The following is a 25,636-nucleotide window of genomic DNA, read 5'->3' as shown; positions in this document are numbered from 1 at the left end:
TAGAGGGACAGCAGTGGCTGCAGCACCTCAGCTTTTACCTTTTCCCTTCTAGGCAATGTCAAACTAGTCAGGCAACTCATACAATTGTGTCTCTTGGGAATGTGCAAACTGGCTTCTGTGTGCCACAAATCTGACCCAGAAGTTTCTCTAAGGGGCTGTTCATTGTTGTTGGCAATGCTTTAGAAATAAAGTCAGCTTATTACAGGTGTCTTAACTCCAGAAACTCGTATTTTAAAAGTTGCAGTATATATACAGTGAATTTCTTTGCCTTCATTGATATTCAAACATGTTGCATGTTTTCACACAGTCAACAGTGTGCTGATTAGAGCGGTCTCAAATGAATGGGTCAGTTTGAAACCTTATAACATGTACAAGAGACATGAGGGAAAGACTTTGTGTGTGTTTTCTTGAATAGGCATCAGTTTTCCTTTGAATGTGGAGCCAAAAATCAAATTAACTAACACGATGCTCTGCATGACTGACTCTTCCAAGGAACTCAATATCCAGTATCATGTCAGCTAATTATGATTAAATAGCTGACAGAGAGAGAGCTCTTGTCAGTTAATGTTGAGGATTACTGGCTAGTCAGTTGTGTCAGGTTAGGCATGCTGCTAAATTGTGATAAACCAGGTCCCATTTTCGGGAAGTATGCACAACAAGCATGGCTGTCACCAGATTATGGAGCTGGTAGTCTGCCTTCTGCCAGGGCAGAGTTAATGAGAGAGAATGGAAATTTGCTTGCTATTGTAATGTTTATCTGAAGTTGATAAAAGATGTCACACATAACCGTATGACCAATTTTGGTCTTCTGGAATTTGACTAACATTTTGTGATCCTTGCATAAACACCCTTCCAGTGTCTGGCTATCTATAAGGTACATAAAAGTCATGGCAGAGAAAGGCAGTGAGTAAACACGATATTCAGCAAAATTACATCATGTTAGCATATGCAGATTTTTGCTTGATTTTTAAATTCAGGAGCAGAGCAGGATAAAAGTGTCATGATCGAAGGAAGAATTTCAGCTAGAAATTTTTCAGAGAAAGCAATGAATCAGACTTGTAAAGAGCAAATAAATTGTTCTTCTTGCCCCTCTCAAGGTATGAGTAACTAGTATTGGCCTGTTTCTCTTATTTTTTTATGGAGATTATGGAATTATCATAGTCATTCTCTTCCCACAGCTCCCCACATTAAATACATGGGTCATGCTAAAATACTTACACAAAATGCGAGAAACATCTCAAAAAGCCTTTTGCAAATTATGTGCCAATGACACCATCATTGATCTTTTATTTCAGCATGCATTCATGTAAAAAACCTAAAGGAATAGAAGGCCTGCTGTGAATCTTAATGTGATTATCCTTTTGTTAAAGAAACTGAAAGAATGCTTTTATTTTGCCCACGAACTTTGGTATTTCACAGGTACATTAACGTGAGTGCTATAGATTCATAAAAATCCTTTAAACACTAATTCATGGGCACTTTTAAAAATTGCCCCCATAACAACATGAAGCTTGCTTCTTCAGAAAAATAATTTCAAAATCTGAGTGATATAAAGATGGGAACAGAGCAAGTTTAAACCAGGAGCCATCTGCTGTACTTTCCACAAGACAACAAAATGGATGATATCACTAAGGTCATGCTCCACAGAGGAACAAAAGGGCAGGAATTTTCTAGTCTTCCATCACTGTCTCACTAAAAAAAGTGGCTTTATTTCTAAAGCATTGCCAACAACAATGAACAGCCCCTTAGAGAAACTTCTGGGTCAGATCTGTGGCACACAGAAGCTAGTTTGCACATTCCCAAGAGACACAACTGCTGTATGGGTTGCCTGACTAGTTTGACATTGCCTAGAAGGGAAAAGGTACAAGCTGAGGTGGTGCAGCCACTGCTGTCCCTCTATACACATATCTTTAGGTGCTCACACTAAAGCTCTGCCTTGTCCTGATAGCGAGAACCACCGAGCTCGGCCTGAGGTGTTGTTCTGCATCGAGCTGACGAAGATGGCAGGTGGTTTTCCTGTGTTTCTGTACAGGACCCACCCCCACAGCAAATTGAGAACTCACGAGTTCCCATGAGGTGAAAACGGAGAGGATAAACACAATACAAATATATTTCAAGTGTTTTAAAATTGCAGGGGGCAAGGGAAAATGCAGGTTCTTGAAACTGGCTGATGTGAAACTGTGACATTTTGTAAGGGCTTGCACTCACCATGCCTAGTAGACCTGGGCTGGAAGGGGATTTTCCAAGCAGTTTAACACACTGCCCAGTCCTGCTGCACCTCCAGGGATGAAGGTATCCCTCATTGCTTCTATCTCCATAGTTACTATCTCCTTATAGGACTGCATGTATTTGTGCCTGCAATGTGAAAAAATAAGAGCAAATGAGGAAGCTCTATGCCTGAAATGTGTGTTGGCTCTATCAAGTCTAGACATTCTCATAATACGTGTGCTTCTGGACCCGAGCCATGCTCTACAACCTTGATGAAGTTGGAAGTATATTCTGAACCTGAGAACACTTGGTCCAAGGAAGCCTGGAATTACACATCTGTGTCTGTATCTGTACCTATTCTGTTTCCAGAGTATCTCACACTGAAGAGATGCCCTTAGTTAGTGGTAGAATCTAAACAGCAGGATCTAAACCCTGAGCCTGGAACAACGATCACCAGGAAAAGAAACTAATTTTGATGGGGATGCACTGTAAGTAGTCCTCAGTGCCCAGATTACAGCCTGCTAGGCTCAGAGCCATTCTTTAGGAAGCATCTGTTCCTCATTGCCTGCCCTGTGTTGAAGCACCTCTACTGAGCCTTTCTTCTCTCCCAATCCACTAATTAACTCCCACACTGGAGAGCAAATTGAATCAATCTAGGATTCCTCTTACACCCCATCTGATCCCAGCACATGTAACTAACAATCTGTGCTGCCTTTTTCTCCCCACAGCCAGGCCCCTTCCCCAGTGCATCCAGCCCATTTGTTGATTCCCTGCTCTGCATAGACTCTGTTCAGGAGCTGAAGAGTCCAACACAAAAGCTTCTGGCTTTCCAAGGAGCAATGTGGAGTGATCAGGGATTCCTCCAAATGGCATTTACCTGCAGTCTCCTTCCAGCCCCTGCTGCTGAGACTACACATTTGCCATTCTCATTTGGCTTCCCCTCTATAATAACCTGCAGCAGATGTTTGATGTTTCACTCAGCACTAACTAGAGATGGATATTGTTTTAATTTCCATCAGTGAATCTCTCATACTTTCAAAGTCTTTTTTTCATGTATTTTATTACTCAGTTGATATTCAACACAATTAAAATATCCATTTCACAGAGGTTGTTCAAAATGTGTACTGAAACATGGATTTTCTCTTTCTGAGAAAAACATTACTAAACTGACCATGCAGCCTACAGAAGGGTTGCCTTCGCTGCACAGGGTTTTAATATAATACCTGCTAAACATAATGGTAGCAGATCTCTGGTTGGAGCCATTCCAGGACAATCCAGAAGGAACCCCATCAATGCTGAGGAAGGACATAATTGTATCACTGAGTTTCCTAGCACTGTTTTTAGCAGCTGAGACTTGAAATCTACTGCAATTCAGCAGAAAGCAAATAAATAACAACAAAGGAGTTGCCGCAGCCGTGATGGGCTACAGATTCAAAAGGAACTGTGTTGGAGGAGATGAGTTCTCTCTTCCTAGAGCAGATGATGTTCCTGAGAAGATCAGACTGGTGTGGGGATGAGAGACCTTTTCTAAGCATAATACTGACAGGAGGCATCACAACCCAACAAACCAGCACACATACAATAAAGGTGCCTGTTTAGCCCTTCTACTTTTTCCTGAGGTGATTCTTTGCTCTTACCTCTGTCATCCTGACAGTCTGACCTGGAAGGGCTCTGGTCCCCATCTCAGAGGCTGCCTCACCAACTCAACTCTCAGCTGATCTGTGCTCATGAAGGAGGAGGTGGTGAGGAGGTCCCCAGGACAGGTAAGAACCAGATGGAAAGGTGCACTGTGGTACAGGTGCCTTTGTCTTTTCTCAGTCATGTTTTCCTAAAGTGCTGATCTAACCCTTTTATGGCAACAGACCCAATGATCCTCCATCCTCCCTACTTTAGCTTAGTTGAGAGGGTGCTGTAAAGGGACAGCACAGGGTGGCAAGATGCGGGGGCAACATGGTCCAGAGAAGCTTCTAAGGTGAAACTGTAGGTTGTCAAGAAGGGAACTGGAAAGCACCTTCAGTGAGGAAAAAAGAGAACTCTAGATGCAGTCACACCTTTTCCTCTGATTACCATCTCAGTTGGAGCAAGGATGAAGAGAGAGGGAAAAGTTCTGTGGCAGTGGATGGTATGGCAAAGACAAAGAGGGCTTCAAAAGGCTCCTTAAGACTGGCTGCTGTGTATGTGCCAGACTGATGCATATGTTTACACATGTGAGTCAGGATAAGCTGCCTTTTACTTTCAACTGGAAATACATAATCAGTTCCAAAGGAAAATGGTTCTCTTTTTGTCTTCTTGTCTGCTCTCACATTGGAAATTATGTTTTGTCCTCCCTCAAAGCACTTAAGTTGGTAGTTCACAGAACATACATTTAAGTCAAAAATTGACTTTATCCTAATCAAGCATGTGTAAAATTATTTTTCCTACATTTAATAATAATATCAAAAAGGTAAGTATGCCAAAAAATTAACAGCTACTTCCTTGATATAGTGACGTGGGTTAAATTTCATTACTGATATTGTTTTCTTATAAAAGCAGCAGTTCAGTCTGTCCATCCCCCCAATATTTGCTTGAATTTCTGTCCCAAGGAAATAATATATGTTCAGAAAACAATTTTCTCACTAAGAGCTGTGTATATGCCCCGAATAAGGAAATGGGCATAAAAAGGATTTAGAGAAAGTTTCTCACTATGGAAAGGGTTAAAAAGATCCCAATTTCATGAGTTTCTGAATACTCTTCCTCCAACAGACTTTCAGCACAGTAGCTGCCACAGTTCAGTGTTCCCACAGGTAAGGCTATCCTTTCCATTGTCCATCCCACTAGGCACTTCCCCTGTACTCACACACAGGCAACACTGGAGCTCTTTCTTCCAGAAAGTAGAACTTTATTGATTTGGGGAAAGCAATATATTAAGTTCAGGGTAAGACTTTATTTAACTTCTAAGTTTCTAAGAAAAGTCATGAAGTATTCTTAAAAATATTATTTGTAGTCAGGAAAAAATACTCAGGTGTCCTTATAGGGCTATTCTATACTTAAATCATGAACACAAGGGCTAATCACCAGCAGACATTCTGTCTGAGTTTGTAATTTCTTTGACTGGAGGCAAAGGGCAACTCACTTTTCCTTTTCAGTATTTCTTAGGGCTTGCACAGTTATTAAAAATTCATGTGTGCTATTGTCCTAATGGTTCGAAGAGGCACAAATCCGTCTGACAAACAGAGGTGAGTGATGCTGTTCATGACACTTATGTAAAATCTTGCCTCTCTCAAGGTGTTTTCTGCCTCAATCCTTGTGATTTGTTCTATCAGGCTCAGCTGTGGGAACTCAGCAGTTAACATGGCTTATTTTCACACCTTTGTAAAAGTCACAATCAAAACCAGTAGGACCTCTTCCCTGAGGGCAGGGAGAGGGACCAGCACGTTGCAAAATAGTTGTTCTTTTTCTCTAAAAGGTGAAGTCACCAATTATTCTTGTCCCTTCACACAGGGCTTCTTTTGCATGATAAGCTTTAATTACCATAATCTAAGCCTCAGTTTCCTTTGTCATCCTAGCTACCTGCAGTAGATAAGTTCCCTTCTAAAGTATTTAATGTGAGTGGGCAGGACTGATTCCTCATACAGGCTAAAAATATTTGCTCTCTTAATGCCATGGTAGGTTCTGCCCATAAGAGGATTAATTAAACCATGTCTGTGAATATTCAGATATCATGGCCACCAACTGCAGAGCACATAAGCACATACATACAGTGAAACAAATTACTGTCTCCAGAGAACTGTGTCATTTTATCTACCAGCTAACTTATCCATACAGGTCCTGTTTGTCTGGCTCTTAAGTGAATGCAAAGAACCTCATCCCAGTTTTGGGTCCTTTCAAGCAGGACTGAGTACTAGCGCGCAGGAGACGGCAGGAGCGCTCCGGACTTCTGCTTCTGCATGGACCCAGAGGATGCCACGAGATGTCTGTTTGGGCCTCCTCAAACATAGGCTACAGGAGACTGCATCTCACTGGGCAGGATTAACCCACACTTAACCAAGGAGTATTGCAGATGATTTTACAAACCAGTTGTTGCAGAACTGAGGAGCCACCAGCTGTTCTCTGTGGGACAAGGTGTCTCTGAAACCTTAGGACACCAATACTTTTTTTTTTTTTTTAAGGTGGTCATGCAATAGCAGGCTGGTCAGAGCAGAACAGAGAGCAGCATTGGCTCACCTCCTGTCCGTCAGCTTGTGACTCACTTGAATGGGACTGGAGTTCACAAGTAACCTTCTCTGATACAAAGCCTAGAATGGATCTGTTGTGCTTTAACCCCAGCTGGCTGCTAAGTACCATACAGCTGTTCATTCACTCCCTCCTCCACACTGGGATGCAGAGGAGAATCAGAAAAAGGTAAAACCCGTGGGTTGAGATAAGAACAGTTTAATAATAGAAATAAAGTAAAATACTATTAATAATCACAATAGTAGTAGTAAGGGTGGGGGGCTGCAGGGGGGAAGGAAGGGAAGAAAGAGGGGAATAAAACCCAAGAAAGATAAGCGATGAACGCTACAGCAGCTCATCATCCACTGAGTGATGCCCAACCAGTCCTTGAGCAGCAATCACTGCCTCCCAGCCTACTCCCTTCAGTTTATATACTAGACATAAAATTCTGTGTATGGAATACCCCTTTGTTCAGTTTGGGTCAGCTGTCCTGGCCCTGCTCCCTCCCAGCTTCTTTCACACCTACTCTCTGTCAGACCATGGGAAATGAAGAAGTCCTTGACTTAGGGTAAGCATTAGTTTAGCAACAACTAAACCATCAGTGTGTTATCAACATTATGCTCATACTAAGTCCAAAATACAGCATTGTACCAGCTATTAGGAAGAAAAGTTACTCTATTCCATCTGAAACCAGCACTCTGGAGACAGCTAAGCAAACAGATGTTCTCCTAGTTAGTTTTGGTTGAGAATTTACTGTCATTTATCACAGACAAACTAGAGAAAAGAGAAGTGAAATTCTTGTAAAGTAATTTATCCACCTGAATTTCAGCTCTGGATCACATCTTAGGACAAATGAAAAAGGGAGGAAACCCTGAAAAATGTCCTTATTGCTTTTGTTGGTGCCTATGCTGTCATTGTCTGTATAAGTAATATGTGTGTTTACTGATTGCAGCTACCTGCTTGAATCTATCAGGCCACACAGAGCTTTATTGCAAAAGATAGCAGGACAATGTCAAAAGGTTTCAACACAGAATGTGAAAAAAAAGAGAATGCAAGAGAGTAAAACCATATCCAGGACCATTACACAAAAAAAGTACAATTTTGAGTTTTATGAAGGAGGTAGTTCTATTTTGCCTGGTCACATAAAAAAGGTATTATACAAGTGCTGGTCATAAAAATGCTATATAAAGGTATAAAGTTAGCTTTCCATTCCCATGCACAACTGACCTGCCCATAGAACAAGTTAGCCCCTTTTGCATGGCATCTGTCTGTAGTCCTTGTGTAATTGCTTGTCCACTGTAGTTTCTAAAACTGGAATTTACTGATTTTTTTCTGAAGTATGAGCATGCATGTGTAATATTCTGAAAATAAAAATTTTGTCTTGGAAATACTTGGAGTAAAATCAGACTCAGCAATCTCTATTTCATGGTTTTGTCCTACAGTCTACTAGTTATCCTGGGATCATAAAACAGCATCCTGTCCCTAGGAAACCTTCCTGAATTGGATAAATCAGGTTGCACAAACAAACAAACAAAAAGATTATGCTAAAAAAATCCCCCAGTTAGGTCTAAATCCATATTCTCCACCAGAGAACTTGGGTGCTTGGCTCCACAAATATGAGTTCAGAGCAGCACTTTGGCTTCTGTGCACTGCTGGAGAGTAAAGAGTAGTTGATATCTTCTCCAAGAGCCATAAGTGCCAGGTAATCCCAATGTTGGTCAAGCTTAACTGAAACAAATGTGAAAGATACACTGGAAGGAGCAGAGCTCCAGAAGCACATGCTCCAGTGTGTTCTCATGTATTGATGTGCCTCACCCAGAGAGTGATAGTGGAGATGTCCCTTATGCACATCTCCTGAACCTGCCAACACGATGTGAAAACCCCATGAAGATAAACCCTCTCCAAAGCAGTCACAGTTCTGTATGTGGTCACAGCTGGAAGCCCTGCAAAAACCACCTTTCTCACAGTATCCTGGCAACTCTGAATGGAGTGTGCTTATGTGGGAGGGAAGTGAGGTAGGAGGGGCAATGATGGGGGGCTGTTTGAAAATATTTGTATACATATGTTCATTTCAGGTTAATTTCTACAAGTGACATGTAAGGTACAAGGACAGATTGCTTTGTGCTCTTTTTTTTCTTTTTTTCCCACAGCGGCTTTGGCTTTGCATGAAACCACCAATTTGCAGATTTTTTGGTCAAGTTCATACAATCGAAAATGACAGTTAAAAGTAAAAAGGATGCAAGATTATTACTTTCCTGCAATTCTATTCTAACACTGAAATCCCAGTTGCACTACTCTTATCTACTGTTATTGCTGGGCATTGGTAGTGCTGGTGAAATAGTTAAAGGCTTTTTGTGATGTAGCAGTAAGCAGAATTGTTGAACATGTACAATAGCCTTGATAAAATTCTCAGAAGAAGGGAATGCTTTCTGCAACTGGAAAAGTATGTGCTTGTTTGTCAAAATGTAATTTCATTTCTGATCACAGAATTCTTGCACTTCTACCTGTTTTTGACAGTCTAAATTACAAAATATTCTGATTTTACGACCAAATTCATGTATAAACAATGACATCTGAAAATCTAAATATTTGCATATGAAAAATCATGTGTCATGTGACCACTGCTAGTTTTAGAGCTAAACTTTTGCACTGGAGATTATCTAGTAGAATAAAATAAAAGCAAATATTTTCACAAGATGAACATACTGGGAACTGACTCTGTAGTTTCACAGAACTGTTTTTCTTAATCAGCAAAACCTACTGCTGTTTTAGGATCCTGGACTGTAGAAATGGCCAAGAGACAACACAGAGAGATGGTGAATCACATAAATAATTCTGTGAATAGCGTTGACATATTAACTGCAGGTTCCACCTAATGAAGCACTGGAACTAGCAAGAGCACACACAACAACATACATGTCAGCTTTCAAATTTGGAACAAACCAAAAATCATTTAATAAGGAAGGGCTATCACAAGTTTTCTGGGGTATGGTTTAGCTCTTTGTTCTCCTGCGACCTCTACAGGTTTTTCTTCCATCTCAGACTACATGTCCTGCATTCTCTTGGAAGGAGCCAGTAGTGCATTACGGAAGACAATAAAGCATGTGAAATGTCAGGGAAGGACAAAGAAGACTATGACACAAGTGATTCCCAACTTTCCTGATGTAATTCCAACAGTGTATCCAAATGGAAACACTTTAAAAGTTTCTTGGATGTTTTTATTCCGAACTGCCTGAAAAAAATCCCTAAATTTTGCACTAAAAGAAGATACTTATCTACAGAATGTTGATTTCATTAAAAAAAATAAATCTTCTGTTAAAAAATGAATGTACTCAAACAAGGTCTCCAGCTGGTAAATTAGTCAGAGGTTTTGCGTCAGTTTAAAGGAACTGAAGATTTAGCCTCCACTCCAAAAAGCAGATTTCGGTTTTATGGTGTGTGCTAGCTCCATACGTATGAAAGTTTCACAGATCTGATAATACTGCAGAAGTCAACCAGTAAAGCTCTGCTTTTTATTTTCTCTAAGGCTGTAGAATCTCCCCACGTAGCCTGTTGGGCACACTAGAGCAAAGGACTCAATTAAAAACTTTGTATTAGATTCTGGGACACACTTGTAACCTTGTTCACATACTGAACTCTAAATGCAATTACAGAAAAAAACAGCAAACAAAACATGACCTCAATGAGTAAGAAACCCTGACATTATTATCTAGACTCAAGCGTTGGTCTTCTGCACAGAGAGAGAGAGACCTTCTGCATCAGAGACTTGCATTTGCCTCTCCCTCCTTCAAACATGCATAATCACAGTGACATCCACAAAGGCCTGAAAATCCACCATGTGAATCAACGTGACCCAGAGCATTGTATAAATGCTCTGTGTGTAGCAGACTTATGTATAAACGGAAAAATGCCCTTGGTATATCACTCAAAGTGGTGTAAGAAAACCAATATTGGCTCCAGTCAGTATGAAATGCAACCATTTTACAAGCAGGAGGATTTGATAAGATTAGCAGATGACTATCCATTCTTGAAATGCTTAAGTCATTTTTATCTAGAAATGGTTGCGTTGAAGAAATGACTAACTAACATCAGCCTTTTTCTCTGATTTCCTCCTAGAATGCCAGTTTGTGTTGAGAATTGATTTTTTAATCCACTGTGAAGTCACATTTCAATTATTTTTACTTTTTATGTATTCAATTTTCTTTTCTAATTTACAGCTCCAAGAGTCAAACTGAGTCTTTGTGACAGTGCAATTCTTTGCCTAGAAAACTGGAACTGGAGACTGAATTATGCGCTGTGGGCAGCCCCACTGTCTCTATGCAGGATCTTAAGAGTCACCTCCTGTAACCTATTTGTCTTAAAGTTTAACAAATGTGTAACAGACTGTAGTGAAACAAGGGTTTGGATACCACCTCATGTACAATTCATTCATTCTAATCCCTGTTGGCCCTGCATGTGAAAAAGAATGAGAAGGAAAAAATTAATTAATCTTCCTAAATTAAATAGGTTTGACCTTAACCACACACAAATAGTAGATGTAGGTAAGAAGATTCTTGTACAGTCACTTGTCGGGAAAAAAATGTGTAATGTTTTGAACATTTCTGTACTATGATACAATTTTTACTACTTTTAATATTGTGTGTTTGGGATTGGATTTACGTCAAACCACTTCAGAATCTGACTGTCACATTGGTCAGCCTGGCTTCCCTTGTTGGTACTTGAAACGAGCAGTTCATCTAACCTACCTCACATACCTATCTGAGTGTCAGAAGAAATTGGCAGTGGAAGTGCCTCTTTCTCTCAGAGAAAGACAGTCAACAACAGCTTTCAACCACCTCAATTTTGACAGCTGGACCTCAGTGCATGTTTACAAGTCTGTTATTTACTTTTTGATTTAAAATTAGTGGTGAAATATACATACATATAATAAAGTAGCCATCATTACAAAAGTAGAAAGAATTGCTCCGGCTTTCTCTGGACAATTTCAGAAATGTAAATGCAAATGGAACACAATTTCTTTCCATTATGGGCTATTTTACTCTTTCCTCAATCTGTTATTACAAACCACACCTGAAAAATAGCCCTCTATTCATATGCTTCACATACAGCTATATATGAATGTTTTCAGTGCATATATAGAATCATAGAATCATAAAATTGTTAAGGTTGGAAAAGATCTTTAATATCATCAAGTCCAACTGTCAACCTAGCAGTACCACCATGTCTGCTACGTTGTCAAGTGCAACATCCATCATTTTTTGAACACTTCCAGGGATGGTGATTCTACCACTTCCTAGATGGTCTATTCCTATGTTTTGCAACCCTTTACAAGAAAAAAAATTTTCTAGTATCTAATCTAAACCTTCCTGGGTGCACCTTGTGGCCATTTCCTCTAGTCCTGTCACTTGTCACCTGGGAGAAGAGACGAACTCCCACCTGGCTACAAATTCCTTTCAGGTAGTTGTAGAGAGTGATGAGGTCTCCTCTGAGCCTCCTTTTCTCCAGGCTAAACAACCCCACCTCCCTCCCTCAGCCATTCCTCATAAGACTTGTGCTCCAGACCCTTCACCAGCTCTGTTGTCCTTCTCTGGACTCGCTTCAGCACCAATATCCTTTAGTAGTGAAAGGCCCAAAACTGAACACAGGATTTGAGGTGTGGCCTCAACATCACTAGGTATGTACATCACTAGTTGATTTTAAGCTATAACTGTTGAGGGTCTTGTTATTTATTTCCTCCTCTCTTTTCACCCTGCCCCATATGTTAAGCAGTTTTTTTCTTTTTTCCTGTATATTTTTCATCTTACATGGAGGGACAAATGACTCACTACATTAGTATGGTTCCTCAAATCCAAAAAGCAGTTCTACATTTTAAAATTTTCACTTTTTTAACATTGTCTTTATTCCCTGTAATTGATACTAAAAATTATTGCCTATCTGCTTTGCTCATGAAGAGCTTTTTCTCTTCTCTGACTAATGCTGTCACTGGAACTTCACTGTCTTATAACTAATGAACCTCATAAACTTCTCTTTTACAAGTTCTATACTGATCCACATTGTTCCTATTGGATACTACAAGGACTTGATTTCTCACAAATCCTGACTTCACCTCCCCCATACTCCCAAACCATCAGTTGTTTGGCTGGCTGGGGCCGGTGAGGCTCTCAGGCAATCACACCTTTCCCAGCTGCCCTAGACCCTACTGCAATTTAACTGGCTAAATGAACATATACTGCTGTTTTTCACAACACTTTCTGATATTCCCTCTAAGTCACTACTCATTTTAATTGAACTTTTCCATTTTTATTTCAATTAAGTTCTCTTATTCCACAAATGATAAAAAAAGTCACGGAAACTTTCGCAGTCTGCCTTTCTGTCCTTATTTACATGTTGATGCTTCTTCAGCTACAGCTTTCTCAGCTTTCTCTGAGGATTAACCCTCTACAATCAGCTGGGCTTTCAGAAAGCAATACCTTGTCCTGGTTTACGTGGCAAAAGCATGGAGTGTTGTACATATTTTCCTATTTACTAAGTATTTTACAGCTATGCAAGAGTTAAGAATGTTAGTAACTGGCATCAAATAGGCAAAATTTCGTTTTTAAAGCCCTTCCTGTCATTACAGGAGAAGTAGATTTAGGCATTACTATTGAAAAACAAAAACAAAAAAAAGCCAAAAAGGAAATAAAAAAAGGTAAAACCAGAGGAAAGTGAGGACCAATAAATAGGCCCCATAAGGGGTATGGAAAGGGACGGCAATGGAGCATCAGCTATGCAAAGCTGTGGGGAAAAGGGGAATATGACTACTGAGTCTATAAACAGAACAGAGGAGGAGGAGAAGGAAGAAGAAAGCTATATTAAGCATTTCCACTGTAGCGTAGTTGTGGTTGCTACATTTTAAAAGACGTATTGGCACAGTGAGAAAGATACAAGATTCAAGGCTGAAGAAGACAATGAGAGACAAAAGAAGCTCATTCTGTGCAGTTTACAAAAAACAAAGAAAATAAAAAAAATTTGTTTGATTTCATCGTAGGATTTCTTGAATGAAAAAAGACACTGGGTCTGGACAGCATTTGTAGATCAGACAAGATTTGAATCCCATCTCTAAACACATTTCCCTTTAAGACTGTGCCTGTGCAGTTATTGAAATAAACTTCCAAATTTAATTTTCAAAACAAGACTGCACACTTTTAAGACACATTTAAACCAAATATAGAGAATTTATAGAACACAACTGTAATAGAAATTGGATGCAAAAAAATACTGTTATCCTGGAAGGTCACATTGTCCCTTCTGGAGTTGGAAAATTATTTCTACAAGTCACTAAGCCACATCAGAATCGAAACAACAGGCTAAACTATGCTCCAGTGGCTTGAAGCTTCATATGCTGGCTACAAAGAGCATGGCTGGAGCTCACTATGAGGCAGTTTGATTTTATTCTCTTCTTCTCAGTCTTTCAGTGCCTGAGACTGATCTTATGTAGTAAGGTTCTAATCAGTGCAATTTTCTCTGAACTCTTAATATTATCCACATTTGAAAAGTGCCTATCAGTATCTCAGCAAATGTTAGATCTGAGTGGGATGTCATTTTTCCCATCCCTGGGGATTTTTGACATTTCAGAAATGTCTTCTAAATTAGAATAAAAAAAGAAAATGTTAAAAAAGTCACAAATCACAAATTAATTTTTTAAAAATGTCAATTGAATAATTTCTATAATTTTCATTTTCATGTCAAAATTTTTAGATTTTTTAGATTGATTAACTTTTGATTTCCAAGTATTAAGGCAGTTTCAAAAAAAAAAAATATATATATTGGAGAAATCAGATAGTGGTCTTTGGAAGTCAACAGAAACTATCTGGGAAAATTTTCCAATAAATGAAAATATTCCAAAGTACCCTTTTCATAGCTTCAACAAAGGGACTTTTTTTTTTACAAAAAGCAGTTCATCAGAGAAAATGTGTGACCACACCTAAAGTGTATATCACTGCTGGAGCACAGATCTAATGCAATGTGTACTACACAGGCAAAGAGGAGCTAGGAAGAACTATTTATTTGATTTTAGCTGGAAACACCAGAATTTGTTTTTATCTGAAAATAGCATATCTGAAAATTCATTTTCATTCTCTTTTCAGGGTGATTTTCACTGCTTTTGAGAAGACCATCTCAAAAGAGTATAAATTTAAAAAAAAAAAAATCAATCAGAAGAAGAGCTAGCAGTGCTAAGGATTTATTGTAAAAATCTTTCACAGATGGCAGACAGAGGAGCTGGGTAAAACGATTTTGATCTCTGCTGTGGTCAACAGCTGATATTGAGGTTGCTTTTCCTCAAGTAAGAGGGAAGCACATCTGGAGGAAGTCAGAGTAATCATGGAAATCATGAATGAAACTGGCCAGATGAACTTGCCGTGAACTGCAGTTCCCATACTCAGGCAATCCACAGTATCTTAATTAGATATGCCTTTCAGTTTGGGAAAAGTTTTTACTGAAACCTCATTAATGAAAGAAGCTAATCAACTCTTATAGCTGCACTCACCGAGAGAGGTCTACCTTTAAACAATTCACCATGAAATAATTTGCCAAGCTACAAGTCTTGCCTGGAAGAATGTGTAGTACACACATTTTTAACTCGTTGTGAAACACCTGTCTCCTGTTCCAGTCAGTGTAGGAAACAATAAGAAGTGACTTCTATATGCAGTTGTGTGGTTCACACTTAACACTTCTCGTGTGAGCAGTGTAGTATTTATCCTGATTCTAAAATTAGGGCACTAGAAAATGGTTAAAAAAAAATAATTCTCATTTCTTATTTACCAAGAAACCCCAACCACTACCCAGTTAGAATCAACACTACACCATTGCTAAAACATGAAAAACGAACCAAGTTCAGAGAGAATACTTAACCAATTAAGAGAATAATTATGTGTTTTTCTTCCCACTCACTAGATGGGACAGATAAAGAAAACAAGACATATAAAAAAAGACCACATCACTCCCTAGAGTAGGATGTTAGCCTTTTTGAGATACAGAAAAGCAATGCTGGGGTGTTCTTTTTCATATCCAGGGATAGATATACGCATAACTGAATTGCTCTGCACTATTTCAGTCACATAGCTCAGTTATCCTTGACTTTGAGGACCTCTGGTAAGAAATAAAGGCATCAGCAAAGCCTGAGCATCTGAATGCTTTAGTTCACGTCATTCCCAGTGACAGGATTTTGTTTTCATTCTGAGCAGATTCTGTTTGTGCTAGAAGGTTCAGGAGACAGCAAAATGTAGCCAACAAACTCATAAAATAGATCCTGTCAGACAACTACGGCTTCCTTAAAAAAGCAAGTGAGTAGCTTGGTTGTTTGAATTAGAAAAAGCAACAGAACACACTGTCTAACTCTAAAAAGCTTTTATTATAATCCTGACATTTGGGCTGCTTCACTTTCTTAATTTTTCATTTTCTCTTTGTCAGTTCTATGCAAATTTAAAGTGGTTTTAAGTCAGTTTTTTTATGAGGAGAGCACGCTCAAGCATAGTCTGGTGTGCTCCAGGAGGGTAGTGCTCTCGTTGCTCTCTGTGACCATCTATATGGTTCCCTTGGAAATTAAGTCATGTTTTCAAGTCGATCATCCCCTATAAACGGAGGGACATCAATGCCTCCTGACCACAGATAAATTTTAAAAGTAGCACTGTTAATCACATTTTAGTATGAATCAATCAGTAAAGTGTTTTGATTGCCATTACATACACAAAGGAAAATGCCCTTCTGCAGAAAAGAGACAGACAATTTATATCGATGAAACGAATTAGGGCAATTTTTAGTTCCTCGGTAGACAACCTTATAGCAGGAAGATTTTCTTCCATATGTAACAAATATTGATATGTTCTCCTTATAATAGTGTAATTACTGATAATTATTTGTAACATAACTGTACCATCTTTTCTATTAATCAATGTACTGAGGAACGTTTCTTATGTGTTCTCCCTTTTTTGTAACTTATATTTTCTGCTGTGATTTAGTCACTTACATTTCTCTCTAGACATACTGAGAGTTCAGACTCCAGTTCTCCTGAGCATTAACCTTTGTTAGAACGAGGAAAGATAGCACGCTATGTCTATTTCCCACAGGCAGGAAGGCCTAACACCAGACAGAAGCTACTGAGGATCAAGGCCTTTTACTCTCATGCTCACTTCTTTTTGAGACAAGATATCTCAATTAACTCCAAGCTTCTAGGAAGAAGAAACAAGGAGAAAAAGAGATTATTTCATCAGAGTTTAAAACTTTAGTTTAAGATCTGCGAATAATGACACATTCCAGAATGCATGACTATACTTCCATGTCTTAAAAAACAAATTATATTGGTTTTTTGCCAATGCCTAGTTTAGAATTGTTTCATTTCCAAAGCTGATTTTAGTACAACAAAGACTATTGTGCCACACTATTGGCAAATTAAAGTCATAGTTATGTCACAACACAAATATTATATGTAAAAACAAGACACAATGAGACACTTAATTCTTCCCCCTGCAGAAGTTTGTTTGATGCATCCATGAAAAAAACTAATTGTCTCTCTCTGTTTTCCTTGGAGGGGAGAGGGAAAGGAGAAGAAGGGGTTAATAATTCTAGGTATCAACATCAACAAGAATTTTTTTTTTTCATTAAAATGTTTCCCAAAGGAAAAAAAAAAAGACCTGTCATTCAAGTAACAGAATTCAAAAGGTTCCACTGTCACTCATAGACAGCTTCTGGGAGTAAGATGTTAATGGCCCAGCTGCCTCAGCAGCCACGTGCTGTGTGCACTGATGTTCAAACTGGAAGGCCACAGCCTTAAGGTAAACTGCAAATGAAAGTGGTTTTCCCAGACTCCAGGGGGTCCCATCAAGATTATTTCAGATGAAATATTAACAGAAGATATTCATAAGTAATAGTTCTAGATGATCTAATAGAGTCAAGGCTTGCAATTACTTGAAACGAATGAGCCACAACAGCGTACGCCATTGCTTCAGAGAGGGTTTGCAGTGCTTATGCCTGTGAAAGAGCAGCACCGAGCACTCCTCAGAGAGACACTAAAAGCCACCAGAAAGTCCTAGAGGGTGTGACAATGAAGCCGAAGAGCTCCAGTACCATGCCAGGGTTATGAAACAGCCGGCAGACTGGTGTGCACAACAACTTCAACTCTTCCCTGATGTTGAAATAGGCTCTGCTGAATGCCAGCCCTCTCAGATGACTGCATTATAAAACCTGCTGAGGAAGTGCCAGAAGTACTCAAACCACATCCCAGAGGTATTCAGACACATCTTATTGCATACTTTTATCTGTCACACATGAAAGCAAATTACTGTTTTTGTTGTACAGTAAATACCACTGTCTTCCCTACAAAGAAAAGTAAACTTTAAAGTTTACATGAGTACAGTGGGAAAGGTGACCAATTTAATCAGTCATTTATTTTTGACTTTCATAGAGTAGAATCTGCTATAGATCCTAATGTATTAGTCTTTATCAGTATTAATCAGACAACATACCAGTCAGTATCTCATCAGTCAGCTTTGCACAGAATGAAGGGTAGAGGGAATCACTAGAATCCATACATAACCGCTGTAAGACCCAAAGATTGTCAGGGGCACCACATATCTGTGGTCAAGCTAAACTGAATAATGTGACAATTTCTAGCAACAGATTTAGGTGCTCTCTTTAAGATCTACAACCTTCTTCCTCCTGCACTTCTCACAAGAAGCATGGATCATGCTGGTTTTCATCTTCTTCCTTGTGCAGCATACTGAAGACTTCAGTTTTATAGAACTGGAAATGGCTGCAGAATGGAAAAAAAAGAATCTTCCTATTATGGATGCATGATCACAGCATATATAACTGTGCCACATCTCATCGAACATTGTTCTAATTGAGATTTCTGCTCCCAGTGAAGCTGTAACTGCACAGGCTAGCTCTGTAAGTATCTACCTGAGTCTCAGAGGTGCAAAATTTGCAAGAAAGGAAAGTGTCTTTTACAAGACCAGCTGCTGTAAGTGGAAACAGCAGAGAAGTTTATGGGCACTACACATTCTTTTAATCAGGGGCGAGCATGTATTTTCAAGCTGGTATTAATATGGCCACAGTGCTATTAATATTTGAAGTGGCTAGGAAGTTCTGTCTGGTACCTCACGTATCATCTGATACATGTATCACATCTCCCACTGCAGTTCAAACACTCTCCTGCCCTCAAGCACAAACACAATATCCTGCCTCAAAACCATTCACGAGAAAACATAATTAAAGGGAGAAGAAGTAAGAGTAGAGAAATGGAATATGAAAAACTGTAGAGTAGAATCAGAAAACACATTTTCTGAACTGTAAGATATGAGCAGGTGCTTATAAATTTCTTGACAGGAATTTTTTATAGTATTTTATGGGACTGTTTATTTTACACACAAAAGTATATATTTAGTCACAATCAGTTTGTACTCAATTAATTGCTTCATTATGTGAAGAAATACTTACTTAAACCCCTTTTTTATTTTGGAAATTTTTTGTTGAAAAGTAGGTTCAGTCTATGTGATTTCCTTTGTTATGTAGTAACGAACAGATCTCTATATCCAGATTCAAATACTGCACAAAATGGATATTGAAAACATTGTCTTTATACAAAATTTAGTTGTCAACCCCCCCCCCAAAAAAGCGTTAAAGCAGGTTTAATGATCTTTTAATATAAATAAAAGAAGGAATATATGTTGTATGTTAAAGCCACAATGTGAAGGGAAAAGATAGTTGTGTAAGAATGCTAGGAATTAACAAATGAAGTGAGTGCTAAAATATTTCCATGTAGGCACATGACCGAAGAATAGTTCCTCATGGCTTCCTGACCATGTAGCCTGACTTCCCAAGAGTTTGGACAGGATACCCTCTTTTAGAAAACTGACAATCAATAGAATATTTTTCTTTAAATCAGCACAAGGGTCCTGAACAAACTTTTTAAAAGTGTACATTTGTTTGTAGTACCCCTATCAGGATACATAAATATGTGATGTAGAGCAGACATACTTCAGTATCAAGGTAATGTTTTTGGACCATTATGTCTCCAACAGGAATTTGCAAATATATAATAAAAATAGAGTTGTTTTAATTATTTAAGCAGTGTGTAAAATGCTCGCACACCCACATAAACCCAGTGTCAATTAATAAATCTCATGATTGCCAAATTACTCCTATATTTCCTCTTCAGATCCTGAGACTAGAGTAAAAGTAATTTGTCAAAAAAATTGCTTCCATTCCAAGTTACTTCATTATTGCTTTTTCACCATAATGCTGCACCAAAACATATCATCTCTGTGCTTTGCTAATGAAAGAGTAAACTATCCCCTTAGGTGCTCTACTTCCTATGAAAACAAATGAACAAAATCATCACTGATAAAAGCCTCTATTTCTTTGTCCTTATTGCTATTGTTCCTAATTTCTTCTTTTTCTTTTTTTTCTTTTGCACAATAGTATAACTTCAACCTTAATTCAAAATAATTAAAAAAAGAAGTGCCATATTCTTGGATCTTCTTTACTTGATAACTTCTGGCATTCAAAAAAAGGAGAGACTGGTCTGCCAAAAGCCCAAGAATCTTTAAAAGTCTCCAAATATGCTGAAGATAGTAGATGACCCATAAAAGCAGTCATTTACTGCCAAAGGGGATAGAATTCACTGACTTTGGTTTTGCAAGTCTCTGCACTTATTAATGTTTTTATAAAGAATATAATGCTTTTATTGCATTTGGTAATGCATTTAGTGACTCAAAAAAAATGAAGTGAATGGAAGGACTTCCAGAGGTTTTGGTGAGCTTTGAACGAGACTTTTTTTCTGCACAGATTGTTCCCTGGGGAAAAAACATGCATTCATTAAGCACTGTGCATTAAGGTAACACAGTATGAATGCTTTGCAACTACATAAAATACAGTTGCTATCACTCACTTGACTTAAAATATCCTCCAATGTTTTGCTCTATGGCATTAAAAGTAATTCATTTCCTTGGACTGTTGTTGCTAAGGTTTGGTTTATATAAGTGTTTTAAGAAGAAAACAATCTAAAAAATGCACAACTAGCACAGAAGAGAACTCATTATTCTTTCAAATGCTTCTTTTGAAAATGCTTTAAAACTTTTTTCTGTTGATTCAACTGAAGGAGAGCAATTTACAAACAAACAGAATAGCATGAAAATGGTCCTTCAATGCTTTGAAGAATTGTTTTGTAACACCTCAACAATTGTGCACTACTGGACCTTGACATCCTCCCCTTTACACCCTCAGCTTACATAGCTGGGACCATAAAATACGTAGACATATTCAATGTCTAGGTGTTCCTTATGATGCCCAGACAATCCTCAGTCCATATTTTGATGAATGCATGTTGCTGTTTCGGTCCATGGGTCTCATACTTCCAAAAAGCAAGGATGCGCTGAGCATTGCATGGATGTATGGTTCGTTACACCAGATTCCTAATTTGTGTGAAGAGATGAAGTCCAGCAAACCCTGGGTGCAAGGGATCTCCCTGGCTCATGCACAAGACTCGCACAGAAAGCTCAGGGATTCTCAAGGATTTCATTACAGATGTGTGGTCACACCGATCACCCAGCTGGAAAACAGGATTTCTGCTTAGCTGGCTGATGGGCAAGAGCCACTGGTGTAGCTGGGTGCACAAACATCTACCCAGCCAAAGTTTCCGAGTGGAAAGTGATGACACAATCAGAGGAATTCGGACATAGAGTGTCAGACTAGGGTAAGACATACATATGAAAGTGTGGGAAGGGGAACCGATCACAGGAACCCTGCTATTTTGGATCACCATTCCTGGGAATCCCAGAGATGGATCAGCCAAACTGGAGGGAGGGTATTCCATCTCAGCTTTGTGGGTGAGTTCCTTACCACTCCCCAACACAGCCAGCTAGGGTAAATCTGGTTACAGGACGCCTCTGTAACAATCACAAAATAATTTCATCACTTTAAAAGAGATTGGCACCACAGTGAATATTTCTCAGTCATACTCCCTACACAGAAAATTATTGTTTCATGTCCATAAAGGAGGCACGGTGCACTATTGCTCAGTTTATGCTAAAACTATGGAGGAAGAGAACCTTTCTGCATTCTGAAACAGGCACTGCAGGTCACCCTTCCTAGAACAGTAGCTTTGCTGTCATGTCAACTGTCTCATGATTTATTCCTGTCTTTGGTAGAGGAAGAAATCAACTTCACAGGATAATAATAAAAAAAACATATTGATTTCTTTATTACTATGCTGCTAATATTGGAATTTGACCCCATAATCTTAGCCAGAATTTCAAAATACTAAAAATATAGTGATTCCACAGAAATACTACAAAATTTACAAAAGAAATATAATTATATTTGACTTAGAAGAAGCTTTCTAAATGTTTATCTTATGTGGAGCAAATATGAGCCTCAGATGGAATTAATTTCAGTCTTTCATTGTCTTTTATTTTCTTTTCTTTACAGCAGCCTCAATCTTATGTTTAATTTTCAACAACAGAGTGCATAATGTCTGTGTTGCCATGACCTACTATTATGAAATCTCTGTATCAAAATGAATGCTAGTTATTAATATGGAAAAGAGCAGTTTTAAACAAACAGAACATTGTCATGCTATCTTATAACAGGGTTGAGAACAATATGTAGGTAATTACTTTTAAACAGTAACACTTAGTCATTTAGATAGTAACTTGGAAACAGGCAAAAAATCCAAGGAATCTTATCACAATTCTTTCTTTTCTTTAGGTAAAGGAATTATTTCCTTTAAGTCTGGTGAGTTTTGATGCTTTGTTGTTTTTTGTGATAAAAGTCTATGAAAATAGAAAAGAATAGAATGAAAGTCTTGGCATGAGACTGGGTAAATTAAAGGTAAAGTTAAACTGCACGAATCTTTGTTAATAAGAACAGGACATGAAGGATGAGGAAATTATAACTCTTGTATTCAAACCTAGGCTGCTTTTACAAAGCAAAGTTGCATCATTTTTTTCAGTATTTTTGCAAAAATAACTCTCCTGACATATCTTATTCTGTTAGATATTCATGCTTAGAGCAATTTTTAAATGGATATTTTATTGGCAGCCTAACTTCCTGTGTCTTGGCAATATGTAGACAGGACTTTAAAAAACATTACTTCTAAAGAGGCATTTTGAGTTTTCAGATTTGACACTGATTTGATTGAATTCTTTTCTTATTTTATTTCTAAATGCATTTCAGCTGGACAGATTTTATTACATAAATTATAAAATGCAATTTTGGCATTAAGTTACAAATAAGGTTTTAAAACAGCTAAGTGCCTGCAACAGCAACAGCAAGAAAAGCTTGCTTCTATGTGTAAGGAATCAGGTATTGGTGATATGGGACCTGTATGGTGCCCATATTTCTTCAAGAGTCTGTGTCATCCGAGGTGGGAGTCAGCTGGCAGAAGGTAGCATTTACCTAGAACCACATTTTCAAGTCAACTGACGCACCTTCAAAAGCCCCCACAAGGATTAACTAACATATAGACATCAAAGCTATAAAATACAACTCAGCTGAATCACACAGTGAAATTGCAACAGCCAGGTGCAGCCTGACTATAATAAGTGTGTTGGGCTTTCTGATGAGATACTTCCTCTTAGTGCCTGTGTTGGCAAAGGAACACAGCAGAACAGAAGATGGAGTATGGACAGAGCATCACTGTTCTCTGACTGCTGCTGAGATAAATGTATTTAATCCTGAGGCTGGAGAAGAACCACTCTGATAATCAAATAGCCACAGTCAACATACTTTTTTGGTCTTCCCATTTCTCCCACTCAGCAAATATTTTTCTACTCAAACAAGACAGAATGCAAAAGGGAAAACATTTCAGCTGCATTAAAGGCTATGATAAAAACTCTTTCTAAACCTTTAATACTTGGGGCATGCTAACACCGTAGTGCCTCTTTTCAGGGTAAGCTTGCACAGCAGGAAATGTGGGTGGAAATCTCCACTACAGTGGCTGTACTATCTAGAATTCTTAAGCCAGCTAATCTGTAAGAAACTTGGAATATATCACATGGAGTCATATTGTACGATCTAGACATAGTCTTCAGTGACTCCAAACTCATTAGCTACAGAGCCTATATGCTCCTTGCCAAGATTATCTCTTTTTAGACTTTCTTTTCAGAATGTTCACTGATAATATTGACTGAATTGTCTGAATAAATATTTAATAAATTTTCCATTTGAAAATCTAAGTTAATATTTGAAAGGCTTTTAGTTTGCATGGAAAATTATACATATTTCCAAATAAACAAGTGAAGCTGAACCAAATGTTGTAGTCACCAGATTTTTAAGTGATACTTTCTCATTACTAACAAGAGTAACATAATCTGTGCTCTTTTTGAAGTTGCCCTATATGTGCTCCACTTGAACAAATTGCAGTATTTGGAATGAGACTAAATGGGATACTGATTTCTTGAATTGGATCGTGATACAAACACTCAAAATTTGTGCTTTTCATTGATGCTACGACCCCAGTCCCAGTGATGCTGTAGAAGTACTCTTCAGGGAGTATATCTCATAATTCCTTAGACTGTTGCAAACTGAACTACCTCTGAGCTCCCTTCCAGAAAATTGTACGAAACCTGAGCATGCATGTGAAATTCTGCTGGGAATGCTATCATCAGAAGCATTTGAGCTGTGCCTTTGTTGAAAAGAGCTGTCAGCCTGACTAAACAAAGAACCTAGTCTGTAATCGGTAAATCCATCTACAGCATCTGGTCAGGATTAAAAAGACCACAAAATTTGAATGAGAGGATATTTTTGTGCATAGACAGGATGAAGATCTTCAGATGACACTTGAATGAGCACATGGACAAATTCTGCCATGAAACAAAGACATCATCAGTTCTGCACTGAAAAGGTTCTCCAGACAAATCTTCTAGGTGTATGCATGCTATATATATGTATTCTATATATATTTTTGAGGGGTATTTTTATATATCCATTGGGCTAAGTGCCATATCTAGAAACATCAAGATATGTGAAAATCTAACAGTCCAGAGAAGATCAGACCGTGTTTTTAAAGTCTCCAGTCTGAGAGAAATCCAGTCAGGTATCTAAATACTTCAGAAAATCTGCTTTCTAAATGCTGAAAACTAAGTGTTAAAGCTAGTGGAAGCTCATTAAAAATCCATACTGCTGAACTGTCCAACCATCCCACAAAACAGCAGCAACTTGTGCTAATACAAATACAAGGGTATTGCAACAGTTTCACATCACACTGTTACCCCATTCTCATGTATCCTTATCAGATGCATATTTACACAGACCTTTCAGAAACTTTAAAAAGTAGCACAAATATTTCTCATTAATAAGAAATTTTTGGTACAAAATTATTTCCTTACTTTTGGGAGGGAAGCTCTTGATCCTGAGCTTTGCGTGGTCATTGTCAAAACTGTAGTGATACCCAGTGCAACTCTGGCTGGAGCAGCATCCATGTTGATCCAGAAAGAAACCCAGGATAAAATGACAATCAGCAGGCTAGGAATGTACATCTGGATTAAATAGTATCCCATCTGACGCTCCAAATGAAACTTGACTTCAATGCATGTAAACTTTCCTAGAACATGAAATTACTTTAATAAATGCTTTTTGCACATTTTTATCTTGTTTTCTGAATATAAATTAGATGCATGGCCTGTTTCCTAACCTAACACCAGAAGCAGCTCCTGATACACAAACGCTAGTCAACCACTTGTTGCATGCTAGCTTGGGGAAAGCATGGCACAACTGAAGCAATCTGTGCCCAGTTCTTTATATTAACTGAGAAAATTAATATTATCACAATTGTTGTACCTCCAGACAATATAACATATTGTTACTTTTCTCACTAAATTTTGTGAGCTTTTACTTTAGTCAACTATATTGTTTAGTATTACAAGGGGACAGCATTTTGGTCTTTTAATGACACCAGATTAAGCAGTCATATTCGAACAGACAAATAGTGAACTGCTAGTGTTACAGTCCTATGGTAGGTCACACTCCTTCTCATTCTGCTCATGTCATTTGCCTGTGTCTGTGGATTATGTCTCACAGCAGAATCAACTCAAGCTCTACTTTGAATTTTGCTAAAATTCTGACTTCAGAAAACCTAAAACAATCTCTCCTGGGAGGTGAGTGATTCTTCAAACAACAGACAGCTGCTCCACAGCGGTTGTGGAGAGCAGAAGTTTCCTGACAGTGGAGCTAGTTGCGCAGCAGAGGATGCAGAGCCCTG

At 38.4% G+C, this 25,636-nt stretch overlaps 1 protein-coding gene across 6 annotated transcripts in view; it reads right to left on the bottom strand.

The window, feature by feature from the left end:
* The window catches only part of GLRA2 (glycine receptor alpha 2), a 129,620-nt gene that overhangs the window by 50,510 nt on the left and 53,474 nt on the right, over window positions 1–25,636 (bottom strand). For 5 of the 6 annotated variants that reach the window (XM_017812362.1, XM_017812364.1, XM_017812363.1 and 2 more), the window contains exon 7: window positions 24,765–24,979. In XM_017812362.1, the coding sequence (XP_017667851.1) occupies window positions 24,765–24,979 (215 nt within the window). The remainder of the gene's footprint in view (window positions 1–24,764; window positions 24,980–25,636) is intronic. The other variant, XM_017812366.1, reaches the window with a different exon arrangement.

Source organism: Lepidothrix coronata, unplaced genomic scaffold (genome assembly GCF_001604755.1).
Source record: "Lepidothrix coronata isolate B3197 unplaced genomic scaffold, Lepidothrix_coronata-1.0 Scaffold35, whole genome shotgun sequence".
In the NCBI taxonomy this organism is placed as follows: Eukaryota; Metazoa; Chordata; class Aves; order Passeriformes; family Pipridae; genus Lepidothrix; species Lepidothrix coronata.
Note: the sequence above shows the minus strand (reverse complement) of the source record. Positions and strands in the feature narration are given on the sequence as shown.